At 41.2% G+C, this 21,971-nt stretch overlaps 1 protein-coding gene across 3 annotated transcripts in view; it reads right to left on the bottom strand.

The window, feature by feature from the left end:
* LOC138622826 (excitatory amino acid transporter 2-like) overlaps nucleotides 1–15,203 on the bottom strand; it is a 29,846-nt gene extending 14,643 nt beyond the window's left edge. Inside the window, exon 1 of one of the 3 annotated variants that reach the window (XM_069701911.1) lies at nucleotides 14,983–15,203. Coding sequence is in view for 2 of the 3 variants with exons in the window: in XM_069701910.1 (XP_069558011.1) it covers nucleotides 24–28 (5 nt within the window). In the remaining variant the exon portion in view is untranslated. Of the gene's footprint in view, nucleotides 1–23; nucleotides 267–14,982 lie in introns of those variants that run through there. The other 2 variants (XM_069701910.1, XM_069701912.1) reach the window with 2 other exon arrangements.
* Nucleotides 15,204–21,971: the final 6,768 nt, after the last annotated feature.

Here is a 21,971-nt window from a genome sequence, read left to right as displayed (position 1 = left end):
AACCATAAAAGCACAGTACTTACTTCATTTCGTTGAGGTAAGTACTATATACATTGACCAGGGTCAAATCTCCAGCCTTTGGTATTTAAGAGCGAGCCAGCACAAGAAAGTGTTAGTAGGATCACAACTTCTCCATTCAAAAAAATGTGGTCAGATCTCAGCTGATGAGGTCCGAGGAACAGCCGGCGGCTGAAAACAACAGAGCTTTTCTGACAGCTCGCCGCTCTCAGCTGTCCTCCAACTCCGGGTCCAGAGCATCCAGAGAGGAGCAAGTCAGCACAGTCCAGACGACAGACCCAGGCACAGCCACAGTAACCTAAAATGCCCCATCCTGATGTCTGCAAAAAAAAAACTCAGCCCCCACCCCCCTGACTCCACCACCACCACCACCACCACCACCCACATAACCAGCTACACACCGAGGTGCACACGCACACATGCATCCAACAAACCTACAAGTAAATAAATAACTAAAAAGAAGAAATGGAGGGAGGATTCAATATCTGAGTTTAAGAGTCAAATCCCTCAGAGTCGGTCCATTCCCAAGACACTGTAATCCTCCGAGAGAGCACCCTTCCAGACTCATCCAGCCACCATGGATAGCATGAGAGAGGTCAGGCTACTGGAGATGAGCATGATGATGCCTGCTAATGGCACAATTGCTAAGAAGGGAATAAATGACAAAGGAATGATGGATGAAAGATTTAATGTATTTGAGGTCATCCTGATGGAGAGTAGATAAGAGGTTCATGTTTACTGCTCTTTACAGTAGTTAAGAGGACATATATAATGAGGTGGACATTTTTATTTCTTTCTATTTAAATATTTATATATACTCCACTACATGCCCATTTGAAAAGGAAGGATAGCCACAAAATCAGGTCCACACATTTAAGTCACACACACTCCAACATATAGATTCACGTATTCTCACTATTCAATTAAACTCCAAAGCGCTGAAGTCCTACGCACAAATGATCTGTGTGATTCATGTGAGGACGGTGTCACGCTGATCTCCTTCTAGTCTCCCAGCAGCATGGGATTTCACATCGTATTGAGCAGTATCACATTATTCTAATTAGGGAAATGTGTTGGAAAGCTATTTCCTCTTCAAACAAATGACCAACTGCACAACAAAAGCCAGAGGAATGCCATCTGTTTGCAAAGGTTGTGTCATGAGAAATCACTCATCCTAAATCCCTTGATATGTCATAGTCATTCAAAGGGCTCGCTCAGGGAAAAGGGTGCGTTTTCGGGATGAGAGCAAGGGACCAGGACAGAGAAGAAGGGGTTACAGGGGGGAGTAAGAGGGACACTGAGGGAGAAAGGGGTACTGGGGTCACACCAGCACCTCTCAGCCAAGAGAGGGGCCTGTGAGGGGAAGGCTGAGGCAGCCATCCCTGCTCTTGGCTGGTACCATGTGAAGCTCTCTGCTTCCTCTCTCTTCCTTCTTAGGGGCTTTGTTTCACACGCAAACAGTGGCAGTGGCCCCAACTCACCCGGCCAAGGGCTGCATCCAAACTGGCAGGGGCGAGAAAATAAAGGAGGGGGTTCGAATGGGAGGGGGTGCAAGGGTATAGCGATGGGGGGAGGGCAGTGGGCATGTCCAGAATGCCGGTTCTTTCAGGCCACTGATGTCATGCCTGTGCCCACCGTGGGAGAGCAGCGGAGGGACCAAGGCGCCCCTTTCTCTTTGCCCCTCCACAGTCTCTTTTTCCAGGATGAATGAATCTTTCAGAAGCGGCAGCCCATTGTGTCCCATAATCGACGGCGATTATCCCGATTTTATGCAGCCTTCCCAGTGCGAGGAGGTTCCCTGAGTGCTGGCATTGAGGGCCGCTGCGATGCAGCAGGGACCACGAGGGGTTGTCGTAGCAACACTCTGTGGCTTAGAGAGAAGGGGATGAAGGGGAAAGAGGAAGCTCGCAGCCACACACATACCCAACACACAAACACATAGCCTGAAAACACACACCACATACAGATGATGCATGGCTTGAAAGATTAACAGATAGACTCATTTTATCTTTACCTCACTAAAGAACATTTTATGTCTATTTTAAGTAGAGCTTTTTGTTGTTGTGCTGCAATTTTACTAAACTACTGTCACATGCTTTGCCATAGCTGAGGTTTATACTGTGCCACCATGTGCTCAATAATCAATGAGTTATGTGTATATAATTCGAGTTGTTGTGGTCCTCGCGATAGCACTGAGGTAGATGTAAATGAGAATAAGTTTCCCACTGGTCTCTTAAGGAGCCCAAAGCCTGTTCTCTTGATTGGGGCATGACAATATACTGTGAGGTAAAAGACAACTGGAGCTGGGCCGGCCTCCGGATATATCTGGCCCCTCTGGGCCTCACAGCCACTTCCATTACAGTGGGAAAAAATGGGCTCACACATACTGGCTGCCTAGGAGCTGTGAATCCCCCGACCATACCCCCCAAAAGGAAGCTCTCAGCAAACACTTCAGGTTGTGCTGTGCATAGGAAGTGGGAAATAAATTCCAACATCCAAAGAAAGGGAAGCTTTGTCACTTAACACCTCTCAATTATGTATCCCTTGATGGCTGTTGGGATGAATATATTGACTGATCAAAAGGGAGATGCAAGGGAGATGTCCTGAGCAGAAAAAAAAATTCCCATCAGGAGAAGTTGCCTTTAAAAAAACATTTGTAGGGACAACCAATCAACCACTGAGACTTTGCTATTCCTTTATCCTCAGAATACTTTTCTCCAGTGACTGCCCACATTAAGACAGTGTTTTCAGTTGGTTTATTCCTTGGAGACTAATAAATAAAGATGGAAAACTTGTTTTTTTTCTGTTTCAGCAACATCTAACAAGGGTTTCATATCCTAACCTGATCTACAAAATAATAATTTACTGGGTATTTGGGTGAGTCCATTGTCTGCATTTATTTATGTCTCATTTAGCTCTCAATCTACTCATCCAGAGCACACAACACACTTTACTGATGATCCTTTATGTTCCCATACTGAATATTGCAGAGTACTGTGTTGGTGAAACCAAACCTTTATCCTCTACATTTGGTTAATTTAAGAGAGTAGGTGCTCATTTGTTAACTTCAAAGCTGAGGTTCACTTCCAAGTGAACCCTGCAATGATAATACATTCTGATCAAAGACTGGCACGGAGTCAAGGGAACTGCACAGTGAATGAAGCAGATCTTTTATGATATTCACTCAAGTCAGTTCCACGGTGCCACTCACTGTTGTTGCACTGAATTAAATATCTAATCACATTCTAAAGAACAAGAACCTAGAACACCAAGCAATAGTGTCAATTTATCGTCCCACTTTACTACATTTGTAAAGTTGCATTAGTACTAGTTTAGATCAGACCTTTACCATTATGTGTTAAAACAAAGCAAATATTAAAAGTGTGCTTTTGGTAATATAGTGTAGAGTTTGGTTATTCTGTGGAAAACACTCTTTTTTTGGTGGTATATGTTTACAAGGACAGTATTTTTAATTGATAGTTTAATCAATGCTTAGATGGGTAAAGATGCTCACCAAACATATCTTACAAGCAAATTGCGCCTTTAAATTCTACATGTGGGCATTTTTATTGCTCTAACAGCTGTAATACTTCATTCTGACCATCTACTATAGTCCCATTTAATACATGATCTTTAGTGACTGTGACAGTAAAGGGCCATCCTTGAAAACATGTGGGCAGTCTGTTCTTGAAAGGCTAAGCCTTCCAGATAGACATGGGTGCAAGGCAGGTATTCAGTACCATGGTCAGTGACTATAAACTCTGAAGGAGCTGCTTTTATTAGCTTGTAATGCTATTCTACAAACTGCAGACAGATAAAGTAAAAGTTTTCACATCAATCCTTACACTAGGAGAAAGCCCAAACTTTCTTGTTTGCTCAACTTTTTGTGTTTTTCTATAAGTCTAATGACCCCCAATCTCCTCTGCAGTTACTGCTGTTGATAAGCACTAATTTGCAAAATTCTTCATGCCTTGAATGCAATCGCTGTTAACCTCAGTTTTTCACATTTTCCCTTTTTACCATTATATTTTACTATTAGAGTGGATCAGCATTCTGATAATGCATAAATGAACCATACTGTACGTACGTGCCTGTCTGTCAGCATCCTCTCAGGTTTCCCTTTGTTTGGCAGGATGCTTTGTGTCCATAATGAGGCGGTCATTAGAGAGTCTCTGTGAATCCTGAGGCTACTGTTGTATCTGCATAAGTCTCTCAGATGTGACCAGTCACACTGCAATTATGTTCTGACAGCCCATTATGCCGGGGCGTGGTTTTGTCACATGACTGAATAAGGTGATTCAAATTCTTCTGGATAGTATCTAAGAAACTTTCGTTTGATGGCATCTAATTTAACCATTACTTCCGAAAACTTAAAATCTCCTCTTTTTTTTCTTTGCTGCGAATAAAAAAGGAAGACATCTCAACAAAAGCTTATCTCAAACCTCTGACATATTCCATATCTCTGCTTCTTGAACCCTTTTCCTTTCCTCTGTCATGTTTTTAAGAGTCTTAACTGTAATGCATTGTTTTCAGCTAGGTCCTTCTAAGCTGCTGCTAAAGGATTTTGTTACTGCTTGTCCAGTATGCCCCATCCCCAGCCCCCATCACTTGCCTACAGCTGCATAGATGAAAGGTCAGTAGAGAAAAGAAGATCATCCATAGTAATGTGAGATTTCCCCACTGTACCTCTCTGAACCTCCTCTATCAGATGATGGGTTACAAACCTATTGCAGACACACTGATCTCTCATCTGTGTCTTCCTATAGTCGCTCTTGTGTTCATGCTGGCTGCATATGAAGCAATGCTACAGTACTATCATTAGCAGAGGCACATCTGTTTAACTGCATTTACTATATAGCAGCTCACAGCTTTTGATGGCTTTGGTCCGATCCCCATAGGAGCTCATTAAATCAGCCCGTAAGGCAGGACCACCCCCACCCCCTACTATAACTACCACTATGGTATACCCGCTACATTGGTGAGAGGGGGATGACAGGGAAGGTGGGAGTGGTGAAACGGCAACAATGCAATAGAAAGATAGATGAGTAATTACGTATGGGGGAAGGGTGTAACATAAAAAGGGGGAGGGCGGAAAAGAGAAGGTGTGGCTGATGAAGGTAAAGATGGAGACAAAGGAATTGAATCGCAAACAGATGAGAAAATAAGGGAGGGTGGAGAGAGAGGGTTGGATGAAGGTTTGATTAAAGCAATCAGCTGAAGTGGAGAATGAGCATGTATGTACATTTACTGTAAATGATGAGCTTCTAATTTATCAGGTTATCTGTGGCTACATGAAGAGCAGACATCTGTGTAGGGCAGCTGTCCCTGTGAAATGGGATTACGGCACAAATCACATTTCATACATCACTAGACTCACCTGAGACACTCAAATTTAAATACGAGATACAATGCACTTCGTGTCACAGTGCACCCACCCCTCCTCATGTTTGAGCAGTCGGAAATACAAAAGCCAGACACGTGTACACATAAAATATTGCACTGTCATCTGTGATCATAAATCTCTGCTGGTTCAGTCCCATGGTATGCGTGTTGAGGTGATAGGGGGTTACAGTCTCTTTCAGGATTTGCCAATAAGAGGACAAAGTAGGATGGATGTTCTCTCACTATTAAACACTGAAGTCTGTAGGGACTGAGCACAGCCTGAAGCAGTAGCCATGCCCTGCTCTCCTCACACCACCCTGCAGTGTTGACAGAAAGGGCATTCCAGCTCACACACACACACACACGCACACGCACACACACACACACACACACACACACACACACACACACACACACACACACACACACACACACACACACACACACACACACACACACACACACACACACACACACACACACACTCACTCACTCACACACACTCACACAGCTCATTACACTAGCCATCAAAGCCTGACCAACACATATACCTATAATAGTACATTACTCACCCACTCTTGATGAGGGCTAATAGTGAGAGTACATTTTTCAGTGATTATAAGGTATGTTCAATAATTTCTAGAAAAATACAAGTCAATATGAAAATAGGCTTTAAATATAGTAATGCCATAATTTGCAAATTTTGAAGTGAGAACATGTTGACCACAGACAAAAGTGCTAAAAGTATACCTGCTATATACTTTAGATGTTCCAGCTAGTGTTGCAAACTACACTGGCTATAATCTACACAGCCAACAGAAATTCCTCTGACATCCAGAACAACTCATGTATGTACTATTGCTTGGTTTGATATAGTCCTGTGCTTCTTGGATATGTGCCATATGGTATCTACTGGCTGGATGACATGCTATGCTTATTTCTGTAAATATAGCCTGAGACATATGTAGACATGGCCTATATGCTGATGTTAGTGCACACACATTTCTATAAGGTGTGATTATTAGTTGAACATGCAGTGTTCTCTGCATTCATTGTGTTTTTCTTTTTTAATTAGAACACTCTTTGTCTGTGTATCTGTACTGAGGAAAACACACATCATCAAGGATAACTAGAATACAATGTGGAAGCATATCAGGAAAGCAGGGAAGTGTGACCGGGCTGTCAGTCTCTCACTTTCGTTGTCTCGTTGTGTGTACAGTATGCATCTCTCCTGCTCATTACACACACTCTCTCACACACAATTTCTCTCCATCCTTTTCTTTCTGCCTGTTCTTTAGCCTTTCTCAAACACATACCCAACATTATCGTTGCTATCACAACAAGCCGTATCACCGGGTGTTGTTGTACATGTCTGACAGACAAAACATTTTGAGCAGAGGCAGGTATCTTGAACTGTGTTTGGACCTGTTTTCATGCACTGGAGCATTTTGGATCCCAACAAAACCTGTGAAGTATAGAAACCTGGCATGAACATGCTTGTTGGCTGACTTTTAATTGACAAAATCAATCAGTCAATGACGTGAAAATATTAAATACATCTCCAATGATAAAGATAGAATAGAAAATAGAAATATGCCTGGATTCCATTTGGAAAAGCCAAACTGCAGGCTGTCAGCTTAAGTATGACTTGTCTTGAGGCCCCTGCACTGTGCAAGCCTGCTTTCCTTTCAGGACCACTTCACTAACACTGTTCTTTCAGAACCACATCTACGCACACAAACCAGGAGTCCTTTTTCTCATAACCCTGAAATACTGGGAAAATAAAAAGTTAACTACTGCCTACTAATTGTTGTTACAGGTGACACACCACAGGGAGACCCTTGCGGCTGCTCACTTCATTGTTTTTCTTTCCACGTGATTATTCGCTGCACACTTTGTTAAACTACGTAAATATTTCTACAGTCCCAGGAATGCCATAGAGAGTGAGCACGCTAGCACAGGCTTTTTTCAACGCCTAATTATGACAGCCTGCGTATGGTCACAGTCGATCATAATCAGAAGCCCTGGTCAAAAGCATTTTCAACACATTTCTGCTGTTTCATCCCAGTCGCAGCCAAATCCCCAGAGCGCACACATCTTAGACTGCTCAGAGGATAGAAAACCCCCTCAGTCGACATTTAAGGCATACAAATTCCACAAAATCCTGGTTTCACTGTAATCCTCGTACTGTAAGAGAAAGCTCAGGATTTCCAGTGATGTCAATGTAGAACTGATTTTAATACACCAGATAAATCTTAATTAATTTAATTTGAGTACATAATATTGATCATGATTATTTTTTGTCTTTTTTAGATGCACAGCCATAGTTCATTTTAAGGTATCTATCTGTCTACATGTCTAGATAGATAGATATATAGATAGATAGAGTTCCTAATTAACCAGTGCATAATGTGGTGAGCCAAAACCCTCTAACAAAACCCTCTCTGTGTTCATCAGCAATTGAGGCAAGCCGCTCTTGGAACACGCCATCCCCACGAGAATAATGGGCCACTTTACAGGCCTCCAAGTTAGTTCACAGAATCTGGAGCTGGGAAACCGCTAGTACAGGGTTCATGGGGAGGAGGGGCAACTTAATTGTTTCCTCCGTTTTTGTTTTTGTAACCCCCCCCCCCACCCTGCCACCCCCCCCCCCCCTTTCTCCTTTTTAGCTCTGAAAAGCGGGCTGACAAACAGGCGATGAACGAGATTGTTGTGTGTTCCGCTGGACAAGTGGGTGAGGTAAACAAAACTAGACTGCAGGGTCCATCAACTGGAGCTCCTCAGGATGGGATAGGCTGAGCAGTGGGGAGCAGCACACATGCAGAGGGAGGATTGGTCAGGGATCTGTGTGAGTAGGAGGGGTGAGGGCCACTGCCAGTGTTGGGGGAGAAGAGGGTAGAAAAGGGTGAGGGTAACGGGTCCTGAGGGGATCAGAAGAGAGAGAGAGAGAGAGAGAGAGAGAGAGAGAGAGAGAGAGAGAGAGAGGAAAAAAAAAAGGGCTTATTCCGGAAGAAGTGGGAGGTGGACATGGGTGCTGAGGTTACTCCTCCAAGTGTGGGCATTGTATTTGGCGCTGAAGTTCTCATGCATGTCCTGATTTGGCTCCCGAGAATGTCTGAAAGTGATGGAGCTCTCTGCGATTAAGCGGACAAGTGGCAGCTCTACTTTGCGCTCCCACAGCTCAGGCTATTTACATACTCAAGAGGAACATTAACGCCGGCCGATCCCCCCAATGCTGAACAAAGAAGCACACAAACCTGCCTCTGAGGCCCATTACGCACTTAATTGAGGATTTGTGGAATAGTAAAAAGGGGCAAAGGAAGAGGAAGGTGGGTGACACTGGGAAGGGTAGTGGGTGAAGTGGGCAATAACACTAGTTTTATTTAAATTGTAACTTTTTTGCATAATTTCTTTCTGTGTTCCCAGTCAATTTAGACTTCCTCTGATGGCAGGAGGTTCAAATGTGGAAATGATATCTAGCCACATTATAGTCACCAAATGGAAACTCTGGGCCTCATTAATCCCTTTCTTCTATTCACCTTGTTCTCCTTATTTCCATTTCACTGATCCTGCCATTATCTTCATTATTAAACTGCTATAAAAGCTTAACTCCGGAAAAGAAGGACATGAGGAGAAAAGCAATTAAAGAATCTCTTTCAGGATACATTGAAATTTGCAAAAAGTTCACAAGAAGTTTAAAAAAACGTTTGTTTGTTAATGACGTATTTTTAATTATTATGAATGTCCTTTTGTCCCTTTTCTCTGTGAAGTCACGTGGACCTCTTTCTGAAGTGACAAACAGTTTCATTGAATATTTTTATTACTGGGAGTGAATGTGAAGTATTTATGTTTTATGTTAAGATACTTCTGCTTGTGAGACATAAAGACATCAGAGATAAAGTTCGCAGAGCCCTGGCGTAAACCAAAGGTAGCTCCATCTGATAATCAGTGTGAATCTGTCAGACTGAATCTTGTGACAGTTGTTCAGATGAACTCTTTTATTTGTTTTGAACAAATCACTTAATGTGCTTTAATTATGATTCCTTTGTTGCTACTCAATGGGCTGGTTGTTCAGAGTGGCATGGTCTTTGGTGCCAGGGGAAAAGACAAAAAGAATTAGACCCCCCCTGTCCTGCCTCCTCTTCCCTTTACCAATCCCTCCCAGAGCAATTTCGTGACTCCCCCTGCTGACCTGAATTCCAATGTAACAGGTGCCAATGGGATGTGGGTGGTTTGGGGTTTTCAGGGAGGAGGAGGAAGAGGAGGAGGAGGAGGAGGAGCATGACCGTAACAGTGGTGAAGGGATGGGTGGGATGATGCCCTCACTGTAACAGTTAACACTGACTCAATCCCCTCTGGGCACCCCTAGCTAGTATGATAATGTCCCTTATTAATTCTGAGAATCTGAAAATAGATTTACTCATATAAATTGGAGCAGATAAGGTGACTATCAGACAGATGAAGTTTTGTATATTTCTGTGAATATCAGGGTGTGTTGGCCGACAGGTGGGTATTCTCTCAGCTTCCTGAACTGGCAGGCTATCAGTACATGACTTTTGACCTGTGTGCACCAGATGGTCTGTGTGTTTGATTCACAAGGCCACGTGTAGTCACAGGCTGTGCTCATAAATATTATAATAAAGTTCTACAAATGATACACTAAAACTAGTGGAAGGCTGAAATTACATCGGATGACATCAAGATTTAAGATTGTATTGTTGACTTTGTCATTATTTATCGTCGCATATATTTAGGTTTCATGGCATTTTGTCTGCTCTGTCCTGCTCTTTGATCTCATCAAGGCAAGTTCCCAATAACATTTGCTGTAACGGCAGTACAATTAATGAAATGTGCACCTGTTTTCACTGTATTGTTGTATGACAGATCTAAGGTGGCTTTCTTTACCTGCACTGTGAGAGCAATAGGGTCAATTTCCACTGTACACGATAACTATCAGACCAATTCGAAGTTGAACGGAAATGAAAACGGAGATAATCTTTTCTACATACATGGTTTTACAAATAAACTGCTTCTAAAAGGCCACTAATACTTCATAAATTGCTCATCACACATGGCTCCACTTTGGTGGTTATGTTTCTTCCTTGATACATCAGCACCATTTGTATGGGCAGTTTATACTGCTGTCTCATAGCGAAACTGAAGAAGTCCCCTCAACCATGGTCAGCAGAGATCTATCGTTTTGCCGCCCAGCAGCAGTCTCACTAGTGAATGCCTGTGTTTCTGTTCCTGTGCAGTCATACAGAAGGGAAGGGAGCCAGGCTCTTTGTTTGGTCAACCCATGGGAAAGGCCTCACTCTGTTCAGCTCTCTGAAAAACGAAACACTGATTCTATAGGCAGGACTACAAGAGCAAAAACAAAAAAAGGGAGCATGGATCCCTTCCTCCCCATATTGGGAAGATTCACAACCTGAATCCAGGGATGAAAAGGAGACCAATCACAATTCAAGGCCCAGGATGGAAAGAGTGGGTAAATTAATACAGGAATACTCCAGTACAGAAACAAATGAAATTGAATGATATGAAGTTAATTAGGTAGGACTGAAATGAAAGGAACGGCTAAGTGTAGAAAAAGAGGAGTATGGAGAAAAAGAGACAGAGATAGACAAGCATGAGGGTGGTAACGAGTGAAAAGAGGAGCTGGATGGCACTTTGGCAGCTTCAGCGTGTTCCCAGGAGGATTACTCAAGCACTAGATGCCACAGACTGCCAGCAAGACCCCAGAGAAGCTCCATGAATGGAGACACACAACCACACGCACATAAACACACATCTCTGTAGATGTCCCCCTGCTCTGGTCTAGTGTCCATTTCACCTGTTTCCTCTCCTTCCTTTTTTTTTTTTTTTTTTTTTCTAGTTTTACTCTCGTGTTCCGTTTTCTTTCATTCCTTCACTTTTCCCAGTTTCTTTTCCCACATCCTTTTTTTCCCACATCCTTTTTTTTTTTTATCACACTTTCTCTCACTCCTTCTGCCGCCTCGGCAGAAGTGGGGAGGACAGGTCTGACTTGGCCAACCACAGACAGGTAGCAGCTTGTGCTGCTCTTTTATTTCCTCATGTATGGGCAGAGCTGTGTCTCCAGGAGGAGAAAAAAACAACCACCCTCTCCCTTCCTCACTCACACCATCCTCTCATCATTTATCTATTTACAACAACAAAAAAGACTTCTATATTTTACTGTCTGTCCTCCCCATTTCTTTCTCTCTCTGTCACTCCCACATAATCACTCTCTCCCACTCTATCTCACACTTCTGGTAGTGTACAATTTCAGTTTGTCTGGCAGTAACTAAAGTGTTTCCACATTCTTCTTGGATTTTATTGTTTTTCTAAGCAAAAAAACTGCATTAAAGAACATTATGCAGCAGTGTATAGAAAATGAAGACACTGAAAAACAGCGTTAACCATAATTGTCAGGTGTACAATTAAACAACATATATATGACAAGTTCTTACAGGACCATATTATCACATTCATTTCATCACATGTGAACATATGAACATCCCATAGGAGTCAATTAATCTTCCATCTTACTGCGCAGTGAAAATGCAATTTTCTTTTAATCAGCTAATGCCTGCTTACTGGTGATGGCTCATTTGCCATCTGGTCTACCGTTCCCAGTCATATATACTTATCCCAGACAAACCCATGCAGTGGATTTTTCGTCTAATAACTCTCAAACACAACAGATCAATACAATCAATCCATATAACTGTTGAAATCAATTGGTAATATTACATTTCCACTGAAGAGCACAGTGAAGAAGATATCAGTTATCAGCATATCGATTTTTGACAGACGACAATTAATTCCTTTTCCTCTCCATATTTTTCACCCCTGGCATGCATATCCACGACTACCCTCCCCCTGTGTGTGTGTGTCTTCATTTAAACATTTACCCTGCCGTGAGTACCCTGATGGTTGTCTACCCTAATTAAAGTAACATCCTCACAGATGGTTACAATAACAAATTCTGAAAATAATATTTTGACTCGTTTCACTTCCAGGGATGTTGCAGTGTCTTGTCTTTCCTGTGTGTGTGTATATCTCTGTATGTTGTCTCTGTGTGTGTATGCGTACGTGACTCAGATACATTAATGCTCAGAAGGGTTGTTACTTCCAATATTCTACATTGAACTCACACTTTGCTATGATTATTATAATAAAGACAGTCAAAGATTAATGTAATTTAGACATTTGACATTTGATTTATGGCCTGTTTAAACAGGCATTTCATTATTGACAGACTTGAAAGTTATGACTAATTATATTTGAAAATGCATTTAAAGTGGTCCAGGAAAAATACTCTATAATGCTGTATTTATTTTTGATACATTCAGTCTATTCAGACAGCACTCAATAATTCTGAGTTGATAACTACATAAAATAGAAAAGAAAATGTATTTCCTATGACATGGTGTAAGAAATCATAAATACCCAAGAAAAAAATTGGTTTTCTTTTCAATTTTTTTTCTAACAAATGCAGGTAAAATGGATTAATCTGGGGAGCAATCCCAGATAAAAGTCCCTTACACTAATGATCCTCCATGTGAATGGTTGCTAAATGTCTTCATATGAGCCCAAACAGACTCCTATTGATGTGAATGTGTATTGTCATTTATGTGAATGGGTTGTTATGGCTGTATTTCACAACATGCCCTTACATGATAAACACAAATGCTTGTACGTTTAAAAAAAAAAACCACTCCCATACAGATTCTGAACATGAATCTACATGATTATATATAAAATGAAGCATCCTGCCTTTCAGCATGTGAGCTTGCCTTGAATGTCTGTTATACTCATTCATGTAAGGCAGCAAATGCCACAGTGCAGTAGTTTGGAGAGCAGCCTCTGGCAAAAGGACAAAATGCATTAGCTGCATGGACACTTTCCTTTACAGATTCTCCCAGCAATTACACTGAAGGCCAAGGCCTCTTCAGATCCCATCCCTGCGACACACCGCACATGCTACAGGCAGTTGCTCACACTAAGACCACCAGTGGATGATGAAATTCCCATTAAAATCCAACATACACATCATCTCTGTGTGTGCACCAGGTTTCATCCATCAACATCCTGTTGACAGAAGCATCCACAAACACACCGTGTACACGTTTTCAAGACAAGCCAAGAGTAATGCAGAAGGCGATCAACTGAGGGAGCCAAGAGAGTTGGTTTCCATGGTGACATTGATGGTGCTATTGGAAAACTGTGTTTCTGTTTGTGTGAGCCCCTGCGCCCGCGTGCATGCGTTTTAATATGAAAGAGGGAAAGGCCTGCGACGATTGGCTCAAGAGATGGGTGGCGTTAGTAAGGTAAAACGCATTCTATGTCTCTTTTCAGTAGCTTTGACTCGTTCTGTGTAAAAATAAAACGCTTCCCAAGCTATCTTCGTACAGCAACAAAAACATAGAATTCCAAAATGGTCATTTTGTAAAGGCAAAATGCAAGCAAACAACTCCTAAGGGTAGATTACAGATAAGAAATAGGCTTCTGCAAATCACAACACATGTTACCTTCACAGGGCAAATAAATTTACACAGCCTGCGTAAACACTCTACACTCTATATTTGAGATCTCTGAGAGAGCTCTATCATCTAGAGCTGCAATTTAAGATACAACTTGTTGACTAACTCCTCATCAAAGTCACCTGTAAATGTTAACCAATTAACATAAACGTGCAGTCACACCTGGTGTCCGACAAGATTTTAGCCTATTTATATAAAATTTCCAAGCTACAACTTTGAAATGAATTCAGTTGTTCCATGAATTCAGCTCAAAACAACTTTCTTTTCAAACAGCACAGGACTTGATCTGACTAAGAAGGCAAACCTTGCACAAACCTTGCCGGAAGCAAGACAAGCGTAAGTCTTTTGGTTTATTTCAGAGAAATCAGCTTTTGGCATGATTAAAATCTCCAGCGAATAAAGACAAGGGTTTGTCTCAGTCGTTATATCTCCAGCATGTGTTGGTGTTGGCCGAGGTGCAATCTCATCAAATGTGGACAAATATGCTTTACAAAAAAAAAATTTTACTTTGGTTTTGACTGACAAGAAATAAAGGATCATTTATCCAAAGCACATGCAGTCGATTATTACTCAGCGCCTGCACGCCTATGTGTGCAATTTGCGAAATCCGAATTGGAGTGAGAATAAATTCAGCCCTTTTGTTCATTCGTGTAGCGTAATGTGCAGCTCATATTGTTGACGGTCGGCGCACCGGGACTTTTCACTGCAGGTTGTCAGTATGACTATCGAGTGTCTGGTTTTCTTAAAAAGAAAAAGAAAAAGTAATCGGAGGTTTATTTAAAAGGAAAGCTGCAAACCGGTGCTCCAACTTGGCGCCTATTTTTAAATGGTTTACCTACAAACACGAAACTCGTGCACACGCACTATTTCTCAATTAAATCAGTTATTTCGGTTTCCCTGTAACTTGTGATAATAAAGAACAAATGAATCATTAAGTCACGAATAAAACAAGCCAGACATTCCTTCATCATATCCACCACTGAGCCTTTGCGTGTCCCGTTTACAGGCTAAAAATCAATGCCAAACAGCATCTTACCTTTGTTGCAAATCACGATGAAAAAAGTTTTTGGTGCTGTCCCCTTGCAGGGTCTTGTCGCATCCGCTTCAGAAGAAGGTCAGCCTCAGAGCTGCAGAGCGCACAGCGGTCCAGGACAGGAGCGCTTCACGGACCAAACAGAGGGATTTTCTGTCAGTAAAATCCGAGGAGCTCCGCAGCTCAACGATCCCACTGAATGAGCTCTGCCTCACCTCACTCTTCGGCGCTTTACTCCCCCACCCACCTCCGCCCGTTTCCCCCCTCTTTGTCTCTTCTCCATGGGAATGCCCGCTCCCGTTGGCTGAAGATGCAGCCTATGCCGTACCAATTTCTTTCTCTCTCTGTGACCCTCTCCATCGCTCTCTCTGTTTCTCACACACACACACACACACACACACACACACACACACACACACACACACACACACACACACACACACACACACACACACACACACACACACACACACACACACGACGATTTACCGTCAAAGCTCATACAAAACCTAGATCTGCCTTATTTCGCTTAATATAAAATCCTCAAAAAAAAGTATTGTAATTAATTCAATTCAATTCAATTCAATTTTATTTATATAGCGCCAAATCACAACAGAGGTTATTTCATGGCACTTAACACATCAAAGTACTTACAGCAGAACTTTACAACATTATGCAGAGAAACCCAACAATTCAACAATTCCCACATAAGCTAGGAGGGGGGAAAAAAACCTCCTCTTTAAGGAAGAAACCTCCAACAGAACCAGGCTCAGAGGTGGGTGGCCATATGCCTCCACCGGTTGGGGTGAGAGGAGAGCAGAGAGAGAAAAGGTCAGCATAGAGATACAAGAGACATCGGGACATCTGGAAAAGAAAGAATAGAAACTACGCGAGCGAGGGAACTGAATGGGGAGACAACAGATAATAAGCAAAAGCTATGGGAGAGAAAAAGATGGTGAGGTATGAGTCTATAGAGAGTTAAAGAGTAGGAGGAAAGAAAAGAAGCTCAGCGTGTAACGAGGTCCCCCAGCAGCCTCGGCCTATAACAGCATAACTAAGGGTTGGTTCAGGTCTACCTGAGCCAGCCCTAACTATAGGCTTTATCAAAAAGGAAAGTTTTGAGTCTAATCTTAAAGCTTGAGAGGGTTTCTGCCCCATGAACACAAACTGGGAGCTGGTTCCACAGGAGATGAGCCTGAAAACTAAAGGCTCTGCCTCCCATTCTACTTCTGTAAACTCTAGGAACCACAAGCAGACCAGCGTACTGAGAGCGAAGTGCTCTGCTAGGATTATATGGTTCTATAAGATCTCTAAGATATGATGGAGCCTGGTCCTGTAGGGCTTTGTAAGTCATCAAGAGAATTTTAAATTCTATTCTTGATTTAACAGGAAGCCAATGAAGAGAAGCTAAAACTGGAGAAATATGATCTCTTGCTAAATCCCGTCAAAACTCTTGCTGCAGCATTTTGGATCAGCTGCAGGATTTTTAATGAGTAATTTGGACATCTTAACAACAAGGAATTACAATAACAAACGCATGAATTAGTTTTTCTGCGTCACGCTGAGGAAGGAGTTTCCTGATTTTATTAATATTACGTAGATGAAATAGGGCAGTCCTGGAGACTTGCTTTATATGGTGTCTAAAGGACAAATCCTCATCAAAGATGACTCCAAAGTTCCTCACAGTTTTGCTGGAGGCCAAGACAATGTCATCTAGGGTAACTAAGTGATTAGAGAAAGAGTTTCTGAGGTGTTTAGGACCAAGTACAATAACTTCCGTTTTGTCTGAATTTAGAAGCAGGAAGTTTTTGGTCATCCAGACCTATATGTCATTTAGACAAGGCTTCAAGTTTTACTAACTGATTAGTTTCATCTGGTTTTATAGAAAGATATAGCTGAGTGTCATCTGCATAACAATGGAATTTTATGCAGTGCTTCTTGATGACATCTCCTAATGGAAGCATGTACAAAGTAAAAAGTATTGGGCCTAACAATTAAAACATGCATTACCAAGGAAAGACAGGTTAACAAACCAGGAGAACACCCACCCCAGTTGCAGTCACTTGTTCATCACCTTAACAAGTATATATACTAACTTTTTTAAAGACTCATTGCCAGATTGTTAAGTCAAGTGTGCTGATGCCCCTCTACTTCCTGTGTCAGTATCAAGTGCCCGGCTGTTTGGCGCCAGCCTTGACCTCCAGTCTTCTGCATTCCCTTTGCCAAAGGTGGTGGGGCAGAACCAAAAGTGGTTCTGCCTTTGCTGCCAGCCTCCAGCCCATCTTTCAGTGAGTGTGGGTGCTGAATGCTTTGACCTTATGTTTTTTTCCCATTACTGTATTAAATTTGTAAGTAAAGTCTGCAATTTTTGTGGCATTTTATCGTGCATTTGGGTCTTTCCTCCTGCCCAGTTGTGACAGATCAACCATTAGTCCAATAATCAGTTTAATATTATGTATGACAAAAAAAAAGTAGAAAATTGTCCGAGTGGAAAACATGAACCCTGAAAACATGCTATCGTATCTGCTGCAATGATTGATTCTCAAAACAGTGGTCAATTCATTTTTTTGTTGCCTGACATGTTTGATATTTGCATTCCAGACAGTAAATATTGGACAGTCCTGAATTTTTTGTTCTTTAGGCTTTGTGCTTCAGCAAATACAAATTCAAATAAGATAATGAATACAAAGGGACAGCTTTAATTTGAGTTGATCAACACAGAAAAAAACTTCTGTGGCTATGACTATGCAACTAGGGTTAGGTCTTTAAAACTTAGTGAGTAGGAAATTAGGGTATGTAAGTCAGAACTGCTCCAAACGAGAGCCAAACGCTGACTAAACCATGAGAGTGAGTGCTGGAATAACTTTTCAACTGAACTGATATTCCACTTCTGCACACATGGCTAAGTACAAAGTTTGCATTAGACTTGAATGGTTTACAACTGGGGGAGCCTCTCTGTATGCATCCAAGCAGCCTACTGGCTTGAATACAGAAAGGCATTTGTGTGGATAGCACTAATTGGAGCCTTTACTGATTCTATTTGCAGCTTTGCCACCATGGATGAGAAAAAGGAGAAAGTAAGAATTATAATCGCAGATAGAATATAATTTATTTCTTCACAAGGAAACTGCTTGTTGAATGGATCAGTTCTGGCTGCTTAAAATTTGTAATGGAAAACTCCTTAACATAATGTAGATTCTCCAGTGCTACTGGTTTTCGACTATTGTCTGTAGTTTATTTTATTGGTAAGTGTCTTGTCCTTGCCAAGTATAGAAAATATTTTATTTGCTGTATAGATGTATTATAAGTCCATGCTCTCTAATTGGTTATGGGTGCTCCTTAAGGAATCCTTTTGTCTTCAGACAAAAAGCAAGTTTTAAGGTTAAAAACAAGCTTACTTTATCCTGTTGTTTGAGAGAAGAAACTGCCTTACAAGGTAAGACTAAGGAGTGGGGAGATAAGGGGAAAAACCTAAACCTATATAAAAGTGCACAAAAAAAAAATGAAAACATTAAACGCATGTTCTGTCCAGTAAATATTTTGTGCTTTGTGAACCTAAAAGGAATATCAACTGGAATTTCTGATTAAATAAAAATGAAATGGATAAAACCTTTCAAAGTGGATAGTACAACTGTTGACAACTAACAATGCCAGAGTATAATTCATTAGGGACACGACACGTGCGACAAGCGCTTTCTTGGAATGCAGATTCAAGGTTGGAGACAGATAGGTAGAAAACAGGAACAACCAGATACGCCATTTAATAATAATAATAATAATAACAACAATGATAATAATAACAACCCCAAGTTTTGTTTATACATTTGTCTGAAAACATTCAAATTCAATTGTAAGGTTAGCATTGCAGTTTTCAAAATAGCCTGTTGGGTGCTGTAAGCGGCTGCAGTCCCTACTCTGAGGTCAAGTGGGAAAAAAGAGGAGAGAAATACGGAAGAAAACAAAGCAAATACTGGTACTCAAACACTGTTCTTTTACTATTTAAAAGTTGATAAAAAAAAATAATAATAAAAAAAACGTATTAAAGACAGATGTATTTTGCCATTCACAAAAAGGATACGGAGGACCAGAATTTTATGTTTTGAGGTTATTCTCTGGTCAGTATATTTTCTTACTGAACATTGCTTGTGGTCTTTATTACGCAAGTAACTTTTGCGTTCAACTTTTGCAAGCATGCTTAAATTCTGGCGTTAATGAACTCTCTCTTCTGTAGTTTGACGGATCGCAACCAACTTGAATAGGTGCATACCGCCACCTCCCGTACCGGAGTGTGAGGTTTCAGGGTTAAAGTTTCATTACTGTTTTAAAAGGTAATAATAATTATAATTATGGTAATAAATTAAAAAAAAAAAATCCTACGGTCTAATCCTGTTTATTTTTTATTTTTATTTTTTTTTAAAGAAATCGCACGAGCGCCTCTTCTTTAATTAACTCATAGTTAGGGAGATCATTTCAGCGTTGCCTGCATACCTGCATTTCCGGTCTGCTGGCCCTTCGCCCAACATCGGTCTCCCCTCGGCCTCCCTGCGGGTTTCCCGAGTGTCACGAAGTCTACCGCCGCCTTGCCCTCTCGTTGCCCCCGCCAGCGCCTGCAGACCTGCTCCGGTGGAGACGCGGCCTGACTTTTCTGAGTACAATACTGCCTTGCCGCCAAAATTGCGTGCACGTCGCGGATTCCTTCCCCTGGTTTTATTTGAGGTCTCCTTTTCTGGTGGTGCTGATTGTAGGTCTTAGTTTGATGTCTTAAATTCAAACTGTTGACAAGATGGTCCAAAATACAACGTCAATGCATTTTTTTTTTTTTCCCCCGTTACAACTGATCCTTCACTCCGAAGACCGGGTGAGAGTACAATGTTTGAAATTCACATAGCCAAACCAAATCGACAAAACCATGTGCTCATTACAGCATTTGATTGAGGATGCGTTGTTTGACAACATCGTGGGAGTAGGCTGTCTGCTCGCATTAATTGTAAGTGCTTTTATTATTAATTTTTTTTTTTAATTATTATTAATTGCCAAAGGTACTGGAATACCAGCAACGCATTAATTTGTTGCTCATTTGTTACTCCCGACACTGGTAATGAGAGTTATAAAGAACTGTAAGATAATTGCAAGCTACATGCATATTTCAAAGAATTTGACATGAATTGAAATTCAAACTGTACATTATGCAGGTTGGTGTTTTGTATGGTCGAACCTTGAGAGAGGACGACTGAGGATTTTCAAGCGTAACGATGACCACAGCTGCTGCGTGTTGACGAGAAGCCGCTCCATGGGTTTTGGACGTTGGATTCTTCAGTTGAGTTGCAGGTAAGCCTCAATAAGAAAATGGGATGCCTCCATAAATTGAGCTGAAACAGCAACTTTACCTGGAAAAAAAAAAAAAAAACTTCTTGACTGAACTAAATTATTTAAAGTAAAGCATCTAAACAGGATGTGAACAAAAACATGGCTTCAGTTATGATCTTTTAGATGAGGACCGTTGTTTACTTTGTGTGGTGACAAAGTTTGCCATTGATTTTTGTTTTGCGGATGAACCATCTGCTCGATGCTTCGCTCTGGTATGACTTCACATAACTGTGGTAGACTTATGATATGGCAGCTTTACTGCATCTCATTCTCGTATATTTTATTTGAAGGAGTTTCACACAGAACTATTTGATGGCTGTTGTCGTCTTTGCGTGTTTCTCCTGTTTATACAGTGGCATGTTATTTCAGAGTTTTAGTAGCACCTGATAGGAACATATTTGTCTTTTCATGGTTTTGATGCTTAATGGAAGTTGGCCAACAGCTTTTGGGTGCATTACAGACACCATCAGTAGTAAGACATTACTTCCAGGTGCCGGTACACACACACATACGGGACAAACTATTTAATTAATGCTGAATTTAGACTGTTGTTGGACCATGACTTGTTAAAAAGTGGTTGAACCTGGCATGACTACATTTTTGGCAACTCTTACATGATCAGTTATGTTGCAGCTGCCATTTACACCTGCTCCAGTATGAAGGGTACATTGCCCTTAAAGTTCTTAAACCAGTGTGGAAGAGCAATCAGAGAACCAAGTAACCTTTAACAAGGATGTTCAAGGATAATAAACCCGGCAGGTGTTCAAAAATACCTCTGGGAGCAGGGTTTCTCAGAGGATGAGGTTAATGCAAGTATTGAACTGTGTGCTCAGCCTTGTATTTGTGAATTATTGACTTCTGTGCTGCTGAATGAATCACATGTTTACAAGAACAGCTAAATCAAGAGTATGTTACTGGCCCCCTAAACAAAGGCACCCACATGTACACAGTAGGCATATTTTCTACATTATCTTTCATTCAGTCCCTCTCCACTTCGCTATATCTGTGCAGCTCCTCTCTGGTTTCCTTTCTCTCTGCTCTCAGTTCAGTTGCAGCTCCCAGATTTTGTGCGGGGTTTTTGCAGCTGCTGTGTGAGTGAAACAGTCAAAGCTATAACAAATAATACTGCCACTCCTGGTTGCCCAATTCAGTGACACACCTGCATAAGTATGAGAACACAACTGGAGATTTATATCAGTGCAGCAAAATTGCTTTGCGTGTTGAAACATGTGTTAGGTATTTAGGTACTGTATATATACTGTATGTACTGTGCATTTTTATTTTATATTTATATTTTTTATTTTATTGCTTTTCTATTATATTATTCTATTCTATTATTATTTTATTCTATTGTTTCTATTACTGCTCCTGTATGTATGCTGTTGTGGCGAAAAAATTTCCCCTCGGGGATTAATAAAGTATATACCTACCTACCTACCTACCTACCTACCTAGAGGTGTATGAAAGTCATCTTTATTAGCAACAAATGGGCTGGTTGGGCTGAGAGCCACAGAGTTGGGAAGTGTACAAGAAAGTATTGAGAACAATTATACAGAATAAAGCTAGACCTATGCTTTAAATGCGGATACAATTTTGGATGTTACAGAAGCAGTCCTATTTAATTA

The sequence above is a fragment of the Brachyistius frenatus genome, unplaced genomic scaffold (genome assembly GCF_029030835.1).
Source record: "Brachyistius frenatus isolate BFR_SWC_R1_liver_20210118 unplaced genomic scaffold, ASM2903083v1 Contig_39, whole genome shotgun sequence".
Taxonomy (NCBI): domain Eukaryota; kingdom Metazoa; phylum Chordata; class Actinopteri; family Embiotocidae; genus Brachyistius; species Brachyistius frenatus.
The sequence above is the reverse complement of the archived record's forward strand: the minus strand, read 5'-3'. Positions and strand labels throughout refer to the sequence as shown.